The sequence below is a fragment of the Populus nigra genome, chromosome 3 (genome assembly GCF_951802175.1).
Source record: "Populus nigra chromosome 3, ddPopNigr1.1, whole genome shotgun sequence".
Lineage (NCBI taxonomy): Eukaryota > Viridiplantae > Streptophyta > Magnoliopsida > Malpighiales > Salicaceae > Populus > Populus nigra.
The window spans coordinates 25,183,124-25,198,152 of NC_084854.1; the positions used below are offsets into that span (position 1 = coordinate 25,183,124).

The 15,029-nt window shown below is 34.3% G+C and overlaps 3 protein-coding genes across 5 annotated transcripts; all 3 read right to left on the reverse strand.

Moving 5' to 3' along the window:
• Window positions 1–619: 619 nt before the first annotated feature.
• On the reverse strand, window positions 620–2,810 carry LOC133688939 (probable aquaporin SIP2-1). 2 transcript variants are annotated; one of them, XM_062108601.1, is made up of 4 exons: window positions 2,507–2,810; window positions 2,366–2,401; window positions 1,061–1,321; window positions 620–946 (listed from the first exon to the last, which is right to left on the reverse strand). In XM_062108601.1, exons 1-4 carry the CDS (start codon window positions 2,753–2,755, stop codon window positions 779–781), a joined length of 714 nt encoding a protein of 237 aa, XP_061964585.1. In that variant the 5' UTR covers window positions 2,756–2,810; the 3' UTR covers window positions 620–778. The 2 variants fall into 2 exon arrangements, with proteins under 2 accessions (XP_061964585.1, XP_061964584.1); XM_062108600.1 differs by having other exon boundaries at window positions 2,366–2,807.
• A 1,280-nt stretch (window positions 2,811–4,090) lies between these two features.
• On the reverse strand, window positions 4,091–10,738 carry LOC133689842 (vacuolar protein sorting-associated protein 52 A-like). 2 transcript variants are annotated; one of them, XM_062109909.1, is made up of 20 exons: window positions 10,528–10,731; window positions 10,344–10,432; window positions 10,215–10,272; window positions 9,936–10,031; window positions 9,751–9,852; window positions 9,507–9,590; window positions 8,849–8,929; window positions 8,544–8,687; window positions 8,284–8,375; window positions 8,079–8,160; window positions 7,489–7,674; window positions 7,203–7,318; window positions 7,046–7,104; window positions 6,511–6,611; window positions 6,191–6,241; window positions 5,792–5,971; window positions 5,531–5,665; window positions 5,325–5,399; window positions 4,998–5,055; window positions 4,091–4,907 (listed from the first exon to the last, which is right to left on the reverse strand). In XM_062109909.1, exons 1-20 carry the CDS (start codon window positions 10,543–10,545, stop codon window positions 4,603–4,605), a joined length of 2,112 nt encoding a protein of 703 aa, XP_061965893.1. In that variant the 5' UTR covers window positions 10,546–10,731; the 3' UTR covers window positions 4,091–4,602. The 2 variants fall into 2 exon arrangements, with proteins under 2 accessions (XP_061965893.1, XP_061965892.1); XM_062109908.1 differs by having other exon boundaries at window positions 4,091–5,055; window positions 10,528–10,738.
• Window positions 10,739–11,927: 1,189 nt separating this feature from the next.
• Window positions 11,928–14,441, reverse strand: LOC133689659 (dihydrofolate reductase-like). Its single transcript, XM_062109612.1, has 6 exons — window positions 14,235–14,441; window positions 13,870–13,962; window positions 13,628–13,726; window positions 13,304–13,345; window positions 12,982–13,213; window positions 11,928–12,577 (listed from the first exon to the last, which is right to left on the reverse strand). The coding sequence occupies exons 1-6, from the start codon at window positions 14,358–14,360 to the stop codon at window positions 12,354–12,356; spliced, it is 816 nt and encodes a 271-aa protein (XP_061965596.1). The 5' UTR covers window positions 14,361–14,441; the 3' UTR covers window positions 11,928–12,353.
• Window positions 14,442–15,029: the final 588 nt, after the last annotated feature.

Here is a 15,029-nt window from a genome sequence, read left to right on the forward strand (position 1 = left end):
ACTGTTGACAGAACTAATGCCAATTGTCCATACTCAACTTGGAAATTGAAGTGTCAAAATAATTCACGGCGAATAACTCCCGTTATTTACAATGATCATTGAGCCAAGACTTGTAAATTCCCATTATTTGCAATGATCAATGAGCCAAGAATTGTAAACCTAGATGTGTGGCAAGCAAGTTAGAGAGAAGGCAAGAATGACGCAGATATTGGACAGAAGAAAGCTTCAGATATTTTCTTAGGTGATGTTTTTGTAATGGTAGTGGTTGTCTCTTGTAAATATTTTTTATTTGAAAATGTACTAAAATAATATTATTTTTATTTTTTAAAATTTATTTTTGATATCACTCATCAAAACGATTTAAAAATATAAAAATAAAAAATAAAAAATAAGCAAAAAAATAATTAAGATTTTGTAAAGCGTTATTTGAATTGCATTTAGAAACAGCATTTTAGTTATAGAACTCTGCTCAATAAGTTAATCTAAAGACCTGCCTGCAGAGTCTAGCCCATGCCAGATTTTACTTAGAAACAGTTTTTTTATGCCTTCATTAACCCAACAATGTGCAAGTCAACCAACTCAACCTATGATCCGGATCTTGGGTCGTGTTATACCCGGGTTATACATCTTATAACTATAGATATTTCACATGTAATGAATATGATCACAGTGAATTCCTTCACTGTTATTTTCTTCAGGTTTATATAATTTGCCCCCTTCAAAGCTTGCAGGTTAGATAATACAACACAATTTAACTGAAAGGTTCAGAGGCATTTCTTCAATCTGTTTTGCCCTTCAACTTTTCTTTCTCGTCTTGTTTTTGTGGCCGAAAGAGCAACTTAAATGTATATGCTGCCAGAAGAGCTCCCTGTATTGGGGCAAGCCAGTACACGAGTATGTGCTCCTTGGTTATATGATCCCCACGGGCATAAGCCCATCCCATCACCTACAGATTTTAAAAAGGTTCAGGTCATCTCTACGCAACCTTCTTGAAGCTAAAACGAACTTTCGATGCATGCATTGTGTTGTGTTGCAACTAAAAGATGTGAGCATGACTTACTGAGGCTGGGTTCATACAACCGCCCGTTAGATCAGAACCAAGTATGTGAAGAGATAACTTTGAAATACTTGATATCCAAGTCTTCATGAAGAAACTTCCAGGGATCTTTCTTGCAAGCCCAAGAGAGATGGTAACAACTCCAAATGCCAGCAATCCTTCTGTGAGAGCTCCTTTATGGATGTCAACATTCAAGCGTGGTCCACGTCCAATCTCAGGAAAGGTGTCGATAAGAAGCCGAACCGCAGTGATAGATCCAATCACCTACAGAAAAATAAACCAAAAGACATTGTATTCCAAAGTAGTTGTCTTCAAGTCAGAAACTTTGTTCACCAAAACGAGATGGGTAAATGATCGAGTAAATGAAACCTTGAAAAACGGCGAGGACAACTGTTCTAGCAAAACAATCTAGTTACATCGAGAATACCTTGTTCAACCAATTTTTATCCTCTAGGTCATAACAGCTCCATGTTTGCTATCACAAAACATACATCCAGGTTTTATATCTCGTGCATGGAACTCATGGAAGTTCTCTGTTCTAAAACTGCAGGTTGCCCTAAACAGAACATAATTGTAAAAAAAAAAAGGCCTGTCGGTTTGCTTTGGGCTCACATGCATTGAATAAATGCATGATCGCCACTGGATGGTAAGTATAAAGAGCTAAAGAAATACTTCTTCGGTGCTTGATCACCACTCATTTTTCACCAAGCATTCATGGACCACAAACTATGTACCTTCTTAAAAGTGAAATTAGCACCAAAACCAATTTAAGCTAATATAATTAGAATTAACAAGAAAAAATACAACCTCAGCGATCTCACTGGAAGAATACATCAACCCAATTCAAAGAACAAGATAAAAGCTTTAACAAATCACTCAACTCAACAATCTAACATGCAAACAAAAGATCAAGATCAATGCTCTACAATATTCATCAAGGGACTAGTAAAATTGAATCCTCTCTAAGGAGAAGTCATGGAAAGTAATTAAAAGTATCCATCACATTTTCAGTTCAAAAGTCAACCACAATACAAACTTGCTTAACAAAACCCCAATTTGAACTCATATTAAAAGTCATGTAGATCCCAATAGCATCTGACCTTTCTTTTTGAGAAGAAATAACAGGCAAAGAAAAGCTTAAATTTTGCATATTAACTTGTACCAGTAACCCAATCACATAAAATTTGAGCTGAACCCATTATTTGAAACCCAAAACACACACAAACAAGAAATCAATAAAATGAAACCCACTTCACATCTAGAGAAAAAAAATCCAAGTCAACATCCCAGAGGGAAAGAGAAGCAAACCTGAGCAGGTATTCTAGTCCCAATGGTGAAGAGAAACTGAGAGAAATCCCCAGAAATAGCAGAAGACAAAACAGCAAGAGGATTAAAAGACGCTCCTTTAGTAACCTTAGCCAAGAAAGCAAAAAAGAACAGGCTCCCAACCGTCAAAGACTGCCTCATAAATTCACCTCTTGAATCATGCCCCATCTGCAAAACCTTGAACACAAACATCTTTATCAAAGCACCATTCCATACCCAAATAATAGAAACTATAAAATCTGACACAATTAAACGAGTCTTAGAAACCATTTTGTAAAAAAAAAAGATTGAAACTTTTTTGTGGGTTAAGGTTTTCGGAGATGGGTTCTTGCTTTTATTAAGGTTTTTGCTTTGGGTTAATTGTTTGTGCATGCATGGCTGTGACTGTGAATTGCTTAGGTAATTTCCTGGGAGTTATACGTGCTGCTTTTTGAAAGTGTAGAATGCATTGATTTTAAGTTTTTTATTCGTTAATATATTAAAATAATATTTTTTTTATTTTTAATAATTATTTTTAATATCAATAAATCAAAATAATAAAAATAATTCAAATTTTTAAAAAAACAATTCGGAACCAGTTCTATATATAGCACCATAGTTGTGATGTGTATAAGATTGTCACTTACAAAACAAAGGTGAAACTTTTTTATTAAAATAGTGTTATTATATTTTATATTTAAAAAGAGTTAGTGTTGATTTAATGAGGTCTAAACTAGATCAATTTAATTATTAAAAATAGAGTTCATTTTATTGAATCAATATCTTCTTTAAATTTTACTTGAAACTCAATCCAAATTAAATTTTAAATTACAAGCTTTTTGAGTTAATCTTCTTAGCAGAATTTAACAATTATGAGTTTAGTTTTAGCTGTGAAGCTGTCTAGTTCCCTTTGTATATAGTCTATAGTTGTTGTTCTATGACAAAAGAACAATGTGTTGGAGCATTTTATGGGACATGACAAAGAACGCAAGCATCAGCAGCATTATTATTATTATTAATTTAATAGCGAATTTAGGGTTTGGTTTGCTTTTCACTTATAAATATATTAAAATAATATTTTTTATTTTTTAAAAATTATTTTTTATATTATCAATGTATCACAATGATCAAAAAATACCAAAAAAAAATATTAATTTGAAACAAAAAAGAATTCAAATTTAAAAAGAAAGGCTTTTGAAATGAAAAAATAAACAATATTTTAAAGTAAACAGGCCATTGTTAATTAGGAGATTTTAACTTAATAAAACATATGTTTAACATGATTCATCTAAATATAAACTGATGGCCGACGATTCCACTGTTCCAATCTCTAATTATTTTCTTCCATTGTTTTCTCTTGGTGGAATCCATGTTCCCATCATTCAAGATATTATTGCTCGAAATCCAAGTTTACCAAGAAAAACCTCATCTCATGAACTAGTTTTTAGAGAAAACGGGTCCAAGATCACCCAACAATTGAAGCATAGTTTGTTAATAAAGAGTGTTTTTGTTTTAAAAAAACATTTTTGAAATTTTTTTTTTGATGATTTTCAATTGTTTTAATATACTAATTTTAAAAATAAATTTTAAAAAATAAAAAATATTTTAATATATTTGTTAAGGTTATTCCTTATTGGATATCAAAAATGCCGATTAAAATTTATAAATGTGAAGGAATACTTCATCTCATAAGCTACATATATATATAACAAAAACAAAAGAAAAAGATAAATCCAAGACACCGACATGATTTGTCAAACCCGGTGTTATCATACTAGTTTGATACATTCCTCAGCATTTTGTATAAAACTGAACTTTTGCCTCTTGCTTTAACTCTAGTGCTAGCTTGGCTTTTGCTTCTTTCCAAGAGATTTTCAATAAATCCATGCATTTTACAAATCAGACATCATGATTTCGTGCTGTATGAGAGAGATGAAATAAAATAAAAATAAACACCTTGAAAGAACACGCTGATATCCAAAAATCTGCCACCATCAAACTCACGGCAAAGCTTTCACGAATCAGACGGCGGCATTCCACACCGAACATGAACCAAGTGAAGAAACTTCCTCAACAACTGTGAAGCTGAATTCTGTCCGTGAGCAATTGTTTTTGTGCCATTTTTGTTGTCTATTACTTTCCGAAGTCGAAGAGCAATTGCTACGGCTGATAATACATGCTTACTCTTCCGATCCATGGACTTCGTAGGATATTGTGTTTGCTAACATAACATCAATGATCTAGAAAGTCCTTGAATATTTCCTGATTTCGTACATGATTGACGATATAGAGACAAGATCTTTGTTCAGCGCAGACCCGCCGACGATCTTCTTTATTGTATCTGATAGCCTAGTATAATAAAGCAGGAGCTGTGTCAATGCAGCTCTCAATATCTCCATGCCACATAAGAAGTTGCTGAAAGAGGTGATAACATCTTTGTGCATCAGCTCTATAGCAGCTTTCCACCTGCTTGCAAAATCCTTCACAATTGTCTCAACTTCAGCAACAGTTATGGGCTTCTCGGTGCTAGAACCCGGTTCCTCCGCTGGCAAATAACTTGCAAGTGAGGCCATCTCCTTTAATAATGAAATGAATGCAGAAATCTTACAAGTGACATGTTGAAATATAAACTTACAGGCTCGGGATTTCACGAACTTGATCAGGTCACTAAAATGCTCTAGTAGCAGCTCTTCCTGCAGGGAGTGGACAATAAACAAACTGCCAATGAAATTACAGTAGGAAGATAAAGCAAAAGGAACTTAATTTTTAGGAGAGGATGTCCTCGGATAGGATGATATCTCACAGGACCTTCAGTGTGACTCTTAATTAATTATTTCACCCATTTTGCTTCCCCTTTTATGATTGTTGTTATATAACAGGTAGGGGGGAAATCAATTTTCAATATATTGCCAACGTGAATATCATCAAAGAAAGCAATTCCTTGTCAGCAGAAAATGCTCACCACAAACATCGACGTGTTGCTCTTCAGCAGTTCCTCGAAGTGCAATTGAATTTTCCCACCTTCTGAGCCAGCTTCCTAAAATTCAAATGATGGGAACAAGTGGGCAGTGCAAAGAGTAAGAGCAGTCAAATCTAATAGGCGTTACAAATTGACCAAGGAACTTGAGTCAGCCGAGTGAAAATCTATTTTACAAAGTAATTATCTACCTTCAAAACAGCAATCGTCATATCATAGTTGTTTATAAGGAACACAATTTGTGGTTTTGGTTTTGGGAATGTTTTAGCAAGCTTCATGAGCAAGTCATCAATGGCCATTCTCAGCCTCTCCATATTCAATTCAAGCTGCAAATATTGGGAGGCCAAAAATCATAAGCATTACATGACTAGGGGGGTACAAGAAACAAACAAATGTTGTTCAAACAACAATTTAATATATTTTTATATCTCTAACTTGGAAATATATCTAACCTGTCCATCTCCATATTCAACATTAAGGTGAATAAGAGAAGCTGTAAATTCAGCATAACGCCTCATAACATAATGAGGATGGACGTCATCCTCCCACAATGTCTTTACATTTGCATTACGGAGGCTGCTAAGGTGCAAGTCAAATACCATCTTAAAACGAGGCCATAAAGCAATGTTGACCTGCTCAATCAAGGTAACAATTAATCACATTTGTCATTAGGTATGGTAAGAAATTGCTGCCATGCAGCACAATGTAGTATAGGATCAACTGCCCATATGTGGATCCTTCTCGATCCACAGACCCATATAAACTCTAAAAGCTCCATTTATAAAAAAGCCAAAATGTTATTACATGAATGGACACATGAAATGAATAAACTTAGTAAGAATATAACATACCTTGTCCAAATATGAATCCAGGCATGGAATCCGCCGCCGAGACATAATGAGCTGAAAAGTGAAAGTAGGTATCAGAAATAGATGAACTCCTTGCAAGCATACCAATCTGTCCACGTTTTTATCGCAAGATTTTTTCTCTCATTTTTTGAGCCAGAGAAGCCAGCCAGCACAAAGCACACAAATGTTCAACACAAGCCAAGATTCAAACTAAAATACCACAAAATGTACTGTAGTGGTCTAGCAATTATAATAACAACATCAGATTGCTTAAGAAAAGTGAATTGAACACGTTGACATGGTAATTATGGAAAGATTTTGACCTGGTGCTGATGTATTATGCGAATCATTAGCATCAGGCCTATGGCGTCATAGCAATTAGGTAGTATTGAATTGAAGTGTTCATCAACAACAGCAAATGGGCCTGATGAAATTACAGAAATGAATGAAAAGTAATTAGTTTCTCTCCATATTAGCAACAGAATACAATAACTTTTTAAGTTGGCAAGTAAAGAAATTTCTTTTTCTCTGCAGAAAGCAATAGCAAGTCTAAATTTTGAAACTAACAAATCATGGATGGTCTCATTCAAGGGACAGAATAAAAACAATAATACTAGCACAGCTCATCCCAACTTAAAACTATATCCCAAACTCCTCAGCGTAACCTGCATGAATCCTTTCCCTCTATATTCTATTTTGGACCATAACTAATGAGAGCTTTTCGTTACTAAAGCATTTTGTGTTAATTTGGCATACAATCCTACAAGCACAAGTAAACAGTGAATTCCAACAAAATTCATTTCAGCATTTGTGTAGGAAATACTTTCTACAATTACTATGAAAATCTTTTGCAATTACCTGCAAAAATTTCATAGAAAATGGATTCTTCGCCGAAGAAATCATCACAGAAAAGATACCTGCAGAATGAGAAATTGTTGAAATTCTTGCATGCTTGGATTTAGCATTTCCCAATCACTGGAAAACAAAATCAAGGAGCAGAGCAAGTCTAGCATACTCGGAAGTAGCAGTATCCATTAGCAGCTTGTGCAAGCTCCTGAAAAGAACCTCATAAGGATACTTTTGGGAACCAGCTTCAGCTATATGAGGAATCAATGCTGGTTGATCCATGTCCTGAAACCAATTAAAACTCTAACAGTGAATCAAGTTTGGCTAAAAAGAATGCCACCTCCAAAGAAACACGTTCTGCCATAAATTAGGCAACTATCCTCCAAAAATTATCACAAAGAATGATAGAAATTAATATTTTAAATCCAGTTCAAAAGAACAGACAAAAAAATAACCTTCAAAATGTTGATCCTCTCCCCCAGAGCAAATACAGCTGATTTATTCTTTAGTGGTCCTCTTGCAGTTGAGAAAAGACCAGTGCTTCTTGTGGTCTCAACACCAATCAAATCACTAGATGTTGCTATATCTAACTGCAATTTCTCCAATGCTTGAATGTAAGCACGGAAATGTGCACTAAGTACCTGCAGAAAGCCCAGCAGAACTTGAAAACTCATGCATATATTTTCACCATGGTAACTTGGGATTTAAATTAAACAGTGCTTAGAAGCAGGCAGAATTGATTAGGTGTTAAAATGTGGTCGTCTGATACATTGAAGTAAGGACATATGAGGTATGATGCAGGTAGCACTGAAAAGAAATTAAAATAATCGAAGCATGTACACCATTTGGAAAGCCAAGGTCGTTACTGCAGTAGATCAAAATCATATTTACAACTACAGAAGCTTATAGTAGATATTCTCATGTTTGAAATAATGAGAAAAAGAAGTGGTGCACTCCACCGAACAATAAATGAAAAGGGAGAGATGAGGTATGAAAGTCCTAGAAAGTCTATATTCAAAGGCAGATGAAATTCTAATGCATTCACCTTGTTCATCGTATCGACGTACGCTGCACGAACCTCAATATATACCTCCTTGGCATGTTCCTTGAGGAAAGAAATGACATACCTACAATTCCATCCAACCATTTAGTCGACTACAACAAGCACACAAGTAGCAAAATAATCATGGGCTAAAATGTAAACATCAGAGCACATACTACATAAGCACCACTATGGATGCACAACTCACTTGTTTTTTAAAAGAACACTCTGTTGAAGGATCTGAATATTTGTTTTGGGTTTTCTCAAGGCATAAAGTTTCTGAACAATGAAGTCAAACACCTGCAAAAATATAAATATAGTGCTATATCAATGTACACATTACCAAGGAAAGCTATTAGCAAAAAACAATTTTGCAGTAAAAAATCACTTGAGGAATAACTTATCAATAAACAAGTAAGCAAATTACTAACTAATCAACTCCATCAGGCATCTAGTAGAGTTATCAACCTTTGTAACTGCTTTCTGCCTGAGCTTTTCAAGCTCAGGCTGAACATCTTTTAGAGCTTTAGAACCTTTAATCAATTGATCTGCTTCAACAAACTTCAGCTTCTTACTAAGTATTTCGAGAGTTCTAAAATACTCCTCGTTAACCTGGAAAAAAAAGAGTTGCACTGCAAGTATATCGGTGCTGATGAACAAGAACAAATACAACAAACTCCACATGAATAGGCTAAATCAAAAATCAGCATTAGAGTGCAAGCTTTCACCCCCTTTTCAAAAAACAAATGTGAGGGAACATAAATCAGAAATACCTCTCCATCAACAATTATGTCTACCATTCTGGGAGGGACTATAATGTCTTCAACAAATTTTGCCAGTTTTGATTCAGCTGCCTGTTCAAGTAACACAGAAACATAAGATAACAGACATATAGGGAAAAGGACCATTAAAACATTAGACTGTAGATGTGAACTTTTAGCTTGAAGTAAAACATTACTTAGAGGCAATATGTTAACTTAAAATGCACATGCCCATATAAGAATGACAACTATATACATGCTACAGTGTTCCCGATCAGATATGCACAAGCTCATGTCAGCAGTGCAGAACGATGATAACAGCAAACATACTAAACACCTTATTAGAACCATCACACTTATGTGTTGACTAGAAATCCAAGAACAGTAATATTTCCAAACAACTAAAAGAGTATACAAACAGCATAGTCATAACACCTTAAGATCCTATGGTTAACTCAACAAGCTATCTCTCTTCCCAAACTCATAAAGAACAAGAAAAAGAAAATCCCTAAACCCCACTTCTTTCTCGTGCTGAGTAAAGAGAACTAAAGGTCAACAGTCAACACCATAATCAGCATCCAAAGCATGACATAAATGTGATCCTCCAAAATCAATGCAGACAATGAAAAGATGTGAATGACAGCTTTTCTGGCAAAAAAAGATACCATACCTTGCGATTCTTCAGCTTCAGACCCATATCCATCGACTTCTCCTGGAGAATCTTAATGTCCGAACTTATAGAACCAATCTCACCCTAACAAAATTTCAAAATTAAACACAATTCAGTTGCAACAAGAAAAACAATCCAAATCCACCACGGACAAAACATTTTCAGATGTTACCAAAAAGGCAATTCATAAACATTCATATAACCAAATCATCTCAAACAAATTACTACAAATTTATGATCATACCTGGAAACCACTAAGTAGAGTTTCCATCTGCGACAAGATGATATCACAATCGCGAATTTGCTCATGAAGAGACACTAAATTATCACTTTCTTTTATATAATCCTGCAACATTTCAAGATACCAACATAATCATGCATCAATGCATGAAAACATGGTACAAAAATTACCAAGAACTAACCACCAACCTGAATCGAATCCAACTCAACTTGCCGTAAATTATTCTCAACCCCTTTCGTGTGATCTCTCAATTTCGTCCCTTTCGACAATATATTAGTAACTACCTACACATCAAACAGTACAAACCATTTTTTAAAAGAACGTAAATCAACAATTCAGTCTAAAAACATTAATAAAAAAAAAAATACTTAATACTAAAAATATCACAAATAAATCAACAATCCAGTCTAAAAACATTAATAAGAAAAAAAATAAACTATAAATATCAGAAATAAATAAATACTTACATCATCATTTCTGCATTCTTCTAGTTCCTGCTCAAGTCCTTCTAATGATATATCATCACTACATAAGCAAAAAAATATATAAATAAATAAATAAGTAATATTTATATTAATTAACAACAAAAAATGTACCTAGCGGCATCATCTTCGATGGAGCCTAAATCACCAACAAAAGCTCCTAAATCAAACACACTTTTTTCGATTTCATTATTTGATTGCGCCTGTAAATTTTCAAAAAACAAAACCGAATTTTGTTAGATCTCGTGAACAGAGTAATCAGTTTGATCGCTTCAAAGACGCAGAGAGAGAGGCTGACCTCAGTCGTAGTCGCCATTTTCTGAGTGGAAAACGCAGCGGATTTGCGAGATTTGACGTCGGTTTGATCTCGCTTCTGCTGCTAAAGCGATTACAATGGTTTAGTTTTGAAGATTTTTAGATCTCTGGAGAAATTACGATAAAATTAAATTTCTTTGAAGCTGATTTACAAGCAACGTCGTGTGCCTTTTTAATTATATTGGGCCTAATTATCGGAAAATATAACATTCTGCCGAACTACCTAGACCCAAATACGCAGGCCAAGCAGAAATAGTTTCTCAGAACTTGTAGGGAAAACCTGGCCCATATAAGATTCTTGCCTACCATAGTATTAAATCCAGTCTGATACTTGACTTGGCCTAAGACACATCTCATGAGTTTTCTGACTTAACAACTAATAAAATCGTTTCAATTTAAAGAAAAAATACTTTTTGAGCAAAATTTTAAGAAAATACTTAAATAATGTTATTTTTGACAAAAATTAAAAAATATATTAAAATTAACTCATTCAGGTATCACTAGTTTTGATAGGATTCTAAATTAACTATTGAATAATTCAGTTTAATTTAGATGAATTTTGAAGATGATTTAAAAAAATATTTAATCTTAGCCAAGCTATGTATCATCAAGTTTATTGATCAAATTAAGTTTAATAACTATAACTTAATAACAATGGCATGTGTAGTATCAACTTATTGTATATTTCTTTGTTTCTTGGACAAATTGCAGAGAAAAACAGCCATGAGAGGTATAGTTTAACTGGTTAAATCTTAAGTTTGTTCCCTAAAGGTCATCAGTTCGAGTCTCACAAACCTCAAGACTACTGGAAATTCACATGGTCGTTAACTTCAGAGCCCGTGAGATTAATCAAGGTGTACGCAAGCTGACCCGAGCATTCGTATTAATAAAAAAAAAGTATGAAAAAAGAATAAAGATAATGTCTTCTAATTTTTTTTATGTAAATCATGACTTATTATTTGTTTTCTCGTAATTGATCCCTATGGCACAGATTCCTCAATTATATTTTCATTAACATAACTTAAGGGATGTTAACCTTTTAATATAATTTATATTAAGATTTTATTTTGAGATTCATTCAAGAAAAGTTATAAGTCAACTGTATTTATTAAAATGATATTATTTTATTTAAAAAAAATTACAGGTGTTGACTCGAAAAGATTTTATATAATCAGGTTAATATTTTATCTAATTTATTAAAAACTCAACCTGGGTGAGGTTTTAAATTTATAATTTCTAGGTTTAGACATTCAGATTTTTTTTATTGTTATTATATGGTCAATAACATCAACACCTTCTGATTATTGTGTTGTACTATCCAGCCTACATAATCATGCCTGCAGAGAAAATTGCATCACAAAAGATGATATGATATCTCAAGCATGGCATTCAAAATATAGTTGTCTAGCTCCTTCCATTACCAATCTTTTAAGAAGCACAAACTCTCCAGAAACCCTGGATTTATAGAGAACTATTGCACAAGCCTTTGAGTTTTTAACTAGAATACAAGGAGTATAATATTTAGATTACAAGGAAGAAAACAGAGGAAGAGAGAAGAAATTAGCTTCCAGGCTCTTGTCCTGCTGTCTGAACAGTGTAGTTCTGCTGCTTCTGCAGCCGCGCCAGGTTTTTAGTTAAACCGAATAAAACATTGAGCTAGTAAAACTCGATCGACCTTAATAGATTATTAGTGACTCGGTTGATACACCCAAACTCAGCTGAGACAATGCCAAGAAAAAAAAATATTATAACCATTACAGGGCTAAACATGGCTGCCCTTTTATTGCCTGCTATTTGCTTCTGATGCTTTTAGGCTTTCACAACTTCAACTTCTCTCTTTAGTTCAATGCCAATTCCATCCTGCTGAACTTGAGTAGTATCGATCTTGTTAGAGACCTCTTCTGGCTTTTTTTCTTCACCGTCCACTTTAGTTTCTCCATTCTCCAGTTCATGATTTTCACAATTTAGAATTTTGTTGTTGTAACTGAGGATTTCTGTGGCCCAAGCACGTAGCTGCTCCGTGGCTGCCTCATCTGTGTTGCAACATAAAATAATGATCATGCAACCACAATCACTTCAATTATTTATATAGCAATTACAACCTTAATCATAGTTGTCAAACCTCGTTAGAGGATTGTTCAGGTCAATCATTCATTTTGTTATTTTTAAAGAAATCTTGAAGTTGATCCAGACAGGTTTTAGACGGGTTTGTTCAGGTCAATCAGGTCATAAAACAACTTGGTGAGATCAACCGAGTTTCACCGAGAGGTCAGACTTTGAATCACTTATTTTTTTAATCAACCCACCGGCCAAGACAGGTAAAATGACTATGAACATAACAAAGCAGCATTGAACTGGAAGTTTTGAAAACCTGACATGGTCGAGTATTTTCGAAGAAATTTAATGAGAGTTAAAAAAAATAAGCATCATAACCTACCAAGTCTAGGAACAGTATGGCCCTGTGGATGTCTTATGATTAGAGGGCTGTCAAAGGCAGTAGCGAGGTCCTCTGAAGGTTCTTTCAACCAATCTTTGGCTCCTATAAAGTGGACTGACTTTACCTTGATGGTGTCTTTATAGGCAACATCACATATGCTTGGATCTCTGAATTTGGACCCTGATACCGACACAAACAGTTTAAAGGGTGGATGATCCTTCAATACTTTTCCCTGTTTCATCACAAAATTTGCCCTTTTCATTGTCCCACATGATATTATCAAGGCCTCGAAACAATCTAGAAAGCAAAAAAGTCTACATACCTGAGCTTGATAGCCAAGTAGCAGGGCTGAGAGTGTGGCACCCTGAAGAAAAGAGAAGGGACTTGATAAAAAAAAGGGGGAAACTGGATGTACGAGTGAAATAGAAGAACACGGATCACATTTATCAAACCCGAACTGGCCTACAGGTTCATCCAAGACTTAGCCCTTGAACCAAGCTGGGTTTAAAAAAGTCAGCTCGTACTTGACCAAGTCAAAACAAGATTTAATCTTTTTAAAAAAAAATCTACAAAAACATCTGTGACCCATGCCCTGAGCTGGGTGATAGTTCGAGCCGGGTTTAACAAGTTTGATACGGATACATGCCTGAGAGAAGCCGAGAAAACCATCAAAAGGACCTCTAGTTGTGATGTATTCACACAAATACGAGATGCATTCTTCAAGGTTTGTATACTCAGTAAAGTCCTGCAGGTTGACACTCCAAATATTAGCATTTACTGATACTTGTATATAAAATTTGGAGCCTGGAAAGGAAATCTTATCGATGATTTTCTTTTCCTATGGCATATCATCCTGCTTGTCCCAAAAGAGGAGAGATCCTAGCATACCTTGTCGAACTGGAACCACTCAAAGTATGGTGGTGGGAAAATGCCTTCAATTTCAGATTTGCCTCGAGCTGGAAATACTCCGTCTGGAAAATCCTGAATGATGGTGTATGACCAGTTAAATTAGTATTCCCCAGTATTTGAGCGTAATCCCATAAATTATTACACGAATCTGATTCATAGACCAAACCAATACTATGGTCTTCTATTATTTTCTGAGGTAACGAACACTACTTTCCCTCTCCTATGCCGATATTTCTCTGTTAAAATTTGGATTGTAACTATGGCTACACATTTCCAACCGATGAGATCGTAAAATGTTTGCAATAATGTCTAAGTACATGATCAATGATTAGAGTGTTACATACCAAGTCAAACTGAGAAAAAATGGAAGGATCCCACTTGCTAATTTGCCTTTGAAGAAAACTTCCACTGGTCCTAAATCCATGGAGACATAGTATCTTCATCTTCTTTTCATCTTTGGATGTTGCCATTTATGTAGTTTTCTCAGTCACTTATTGAATCAGCAAGCAAGAAGGTCGCAGTAATGGCTATGAAGTTAGAGTAATGCTGTATTGCTGTGGCGGGCCTTTTTGTAAAGGAGATGGTCGTGTTAGTTGCTACCTACCACCAAGTTTGAGGTCCTAGCTACCGTTTCGTGGTTAGGTTTGGAAGTTGCAACGTGCACTCTTTGAATTAATTGAATTTCATTTACAGTTTTAGTAGAGAAATGAAATCACATTTCATTGATTTAATTTGTTGCATGTAATTTGGTAATAGGATGATCATTAAATGCTTGTATAATTATTAGAATTAGTTAAAATATATGCAAGCCGACCCGAACATCTATATAAATTAAAAAAAAAAACTTCTTTTAAATTATAGTGATAAAACCTGACTTGAATAATTGCAATAAAAAGTTTGTGACTTGAAATATAACTTGAGTCGAGTTAAAGTTTAATTATAAAAAAAAACCATTGACTTTGTTAAGTTTTTTTAAAGGATGTTTGTGAATATGGTAGTAGTTGTTTTTTAAAGTGTTTTTTGATCGGAAATGCATTAAAAAATTATTTAAAAAAAAAAATATTTTTGATATTAGCATGTCAAAATAATCTGAAAACAACAAAAAAATTAATTTAAAGTAAAAAAAATTAAAAAAATAA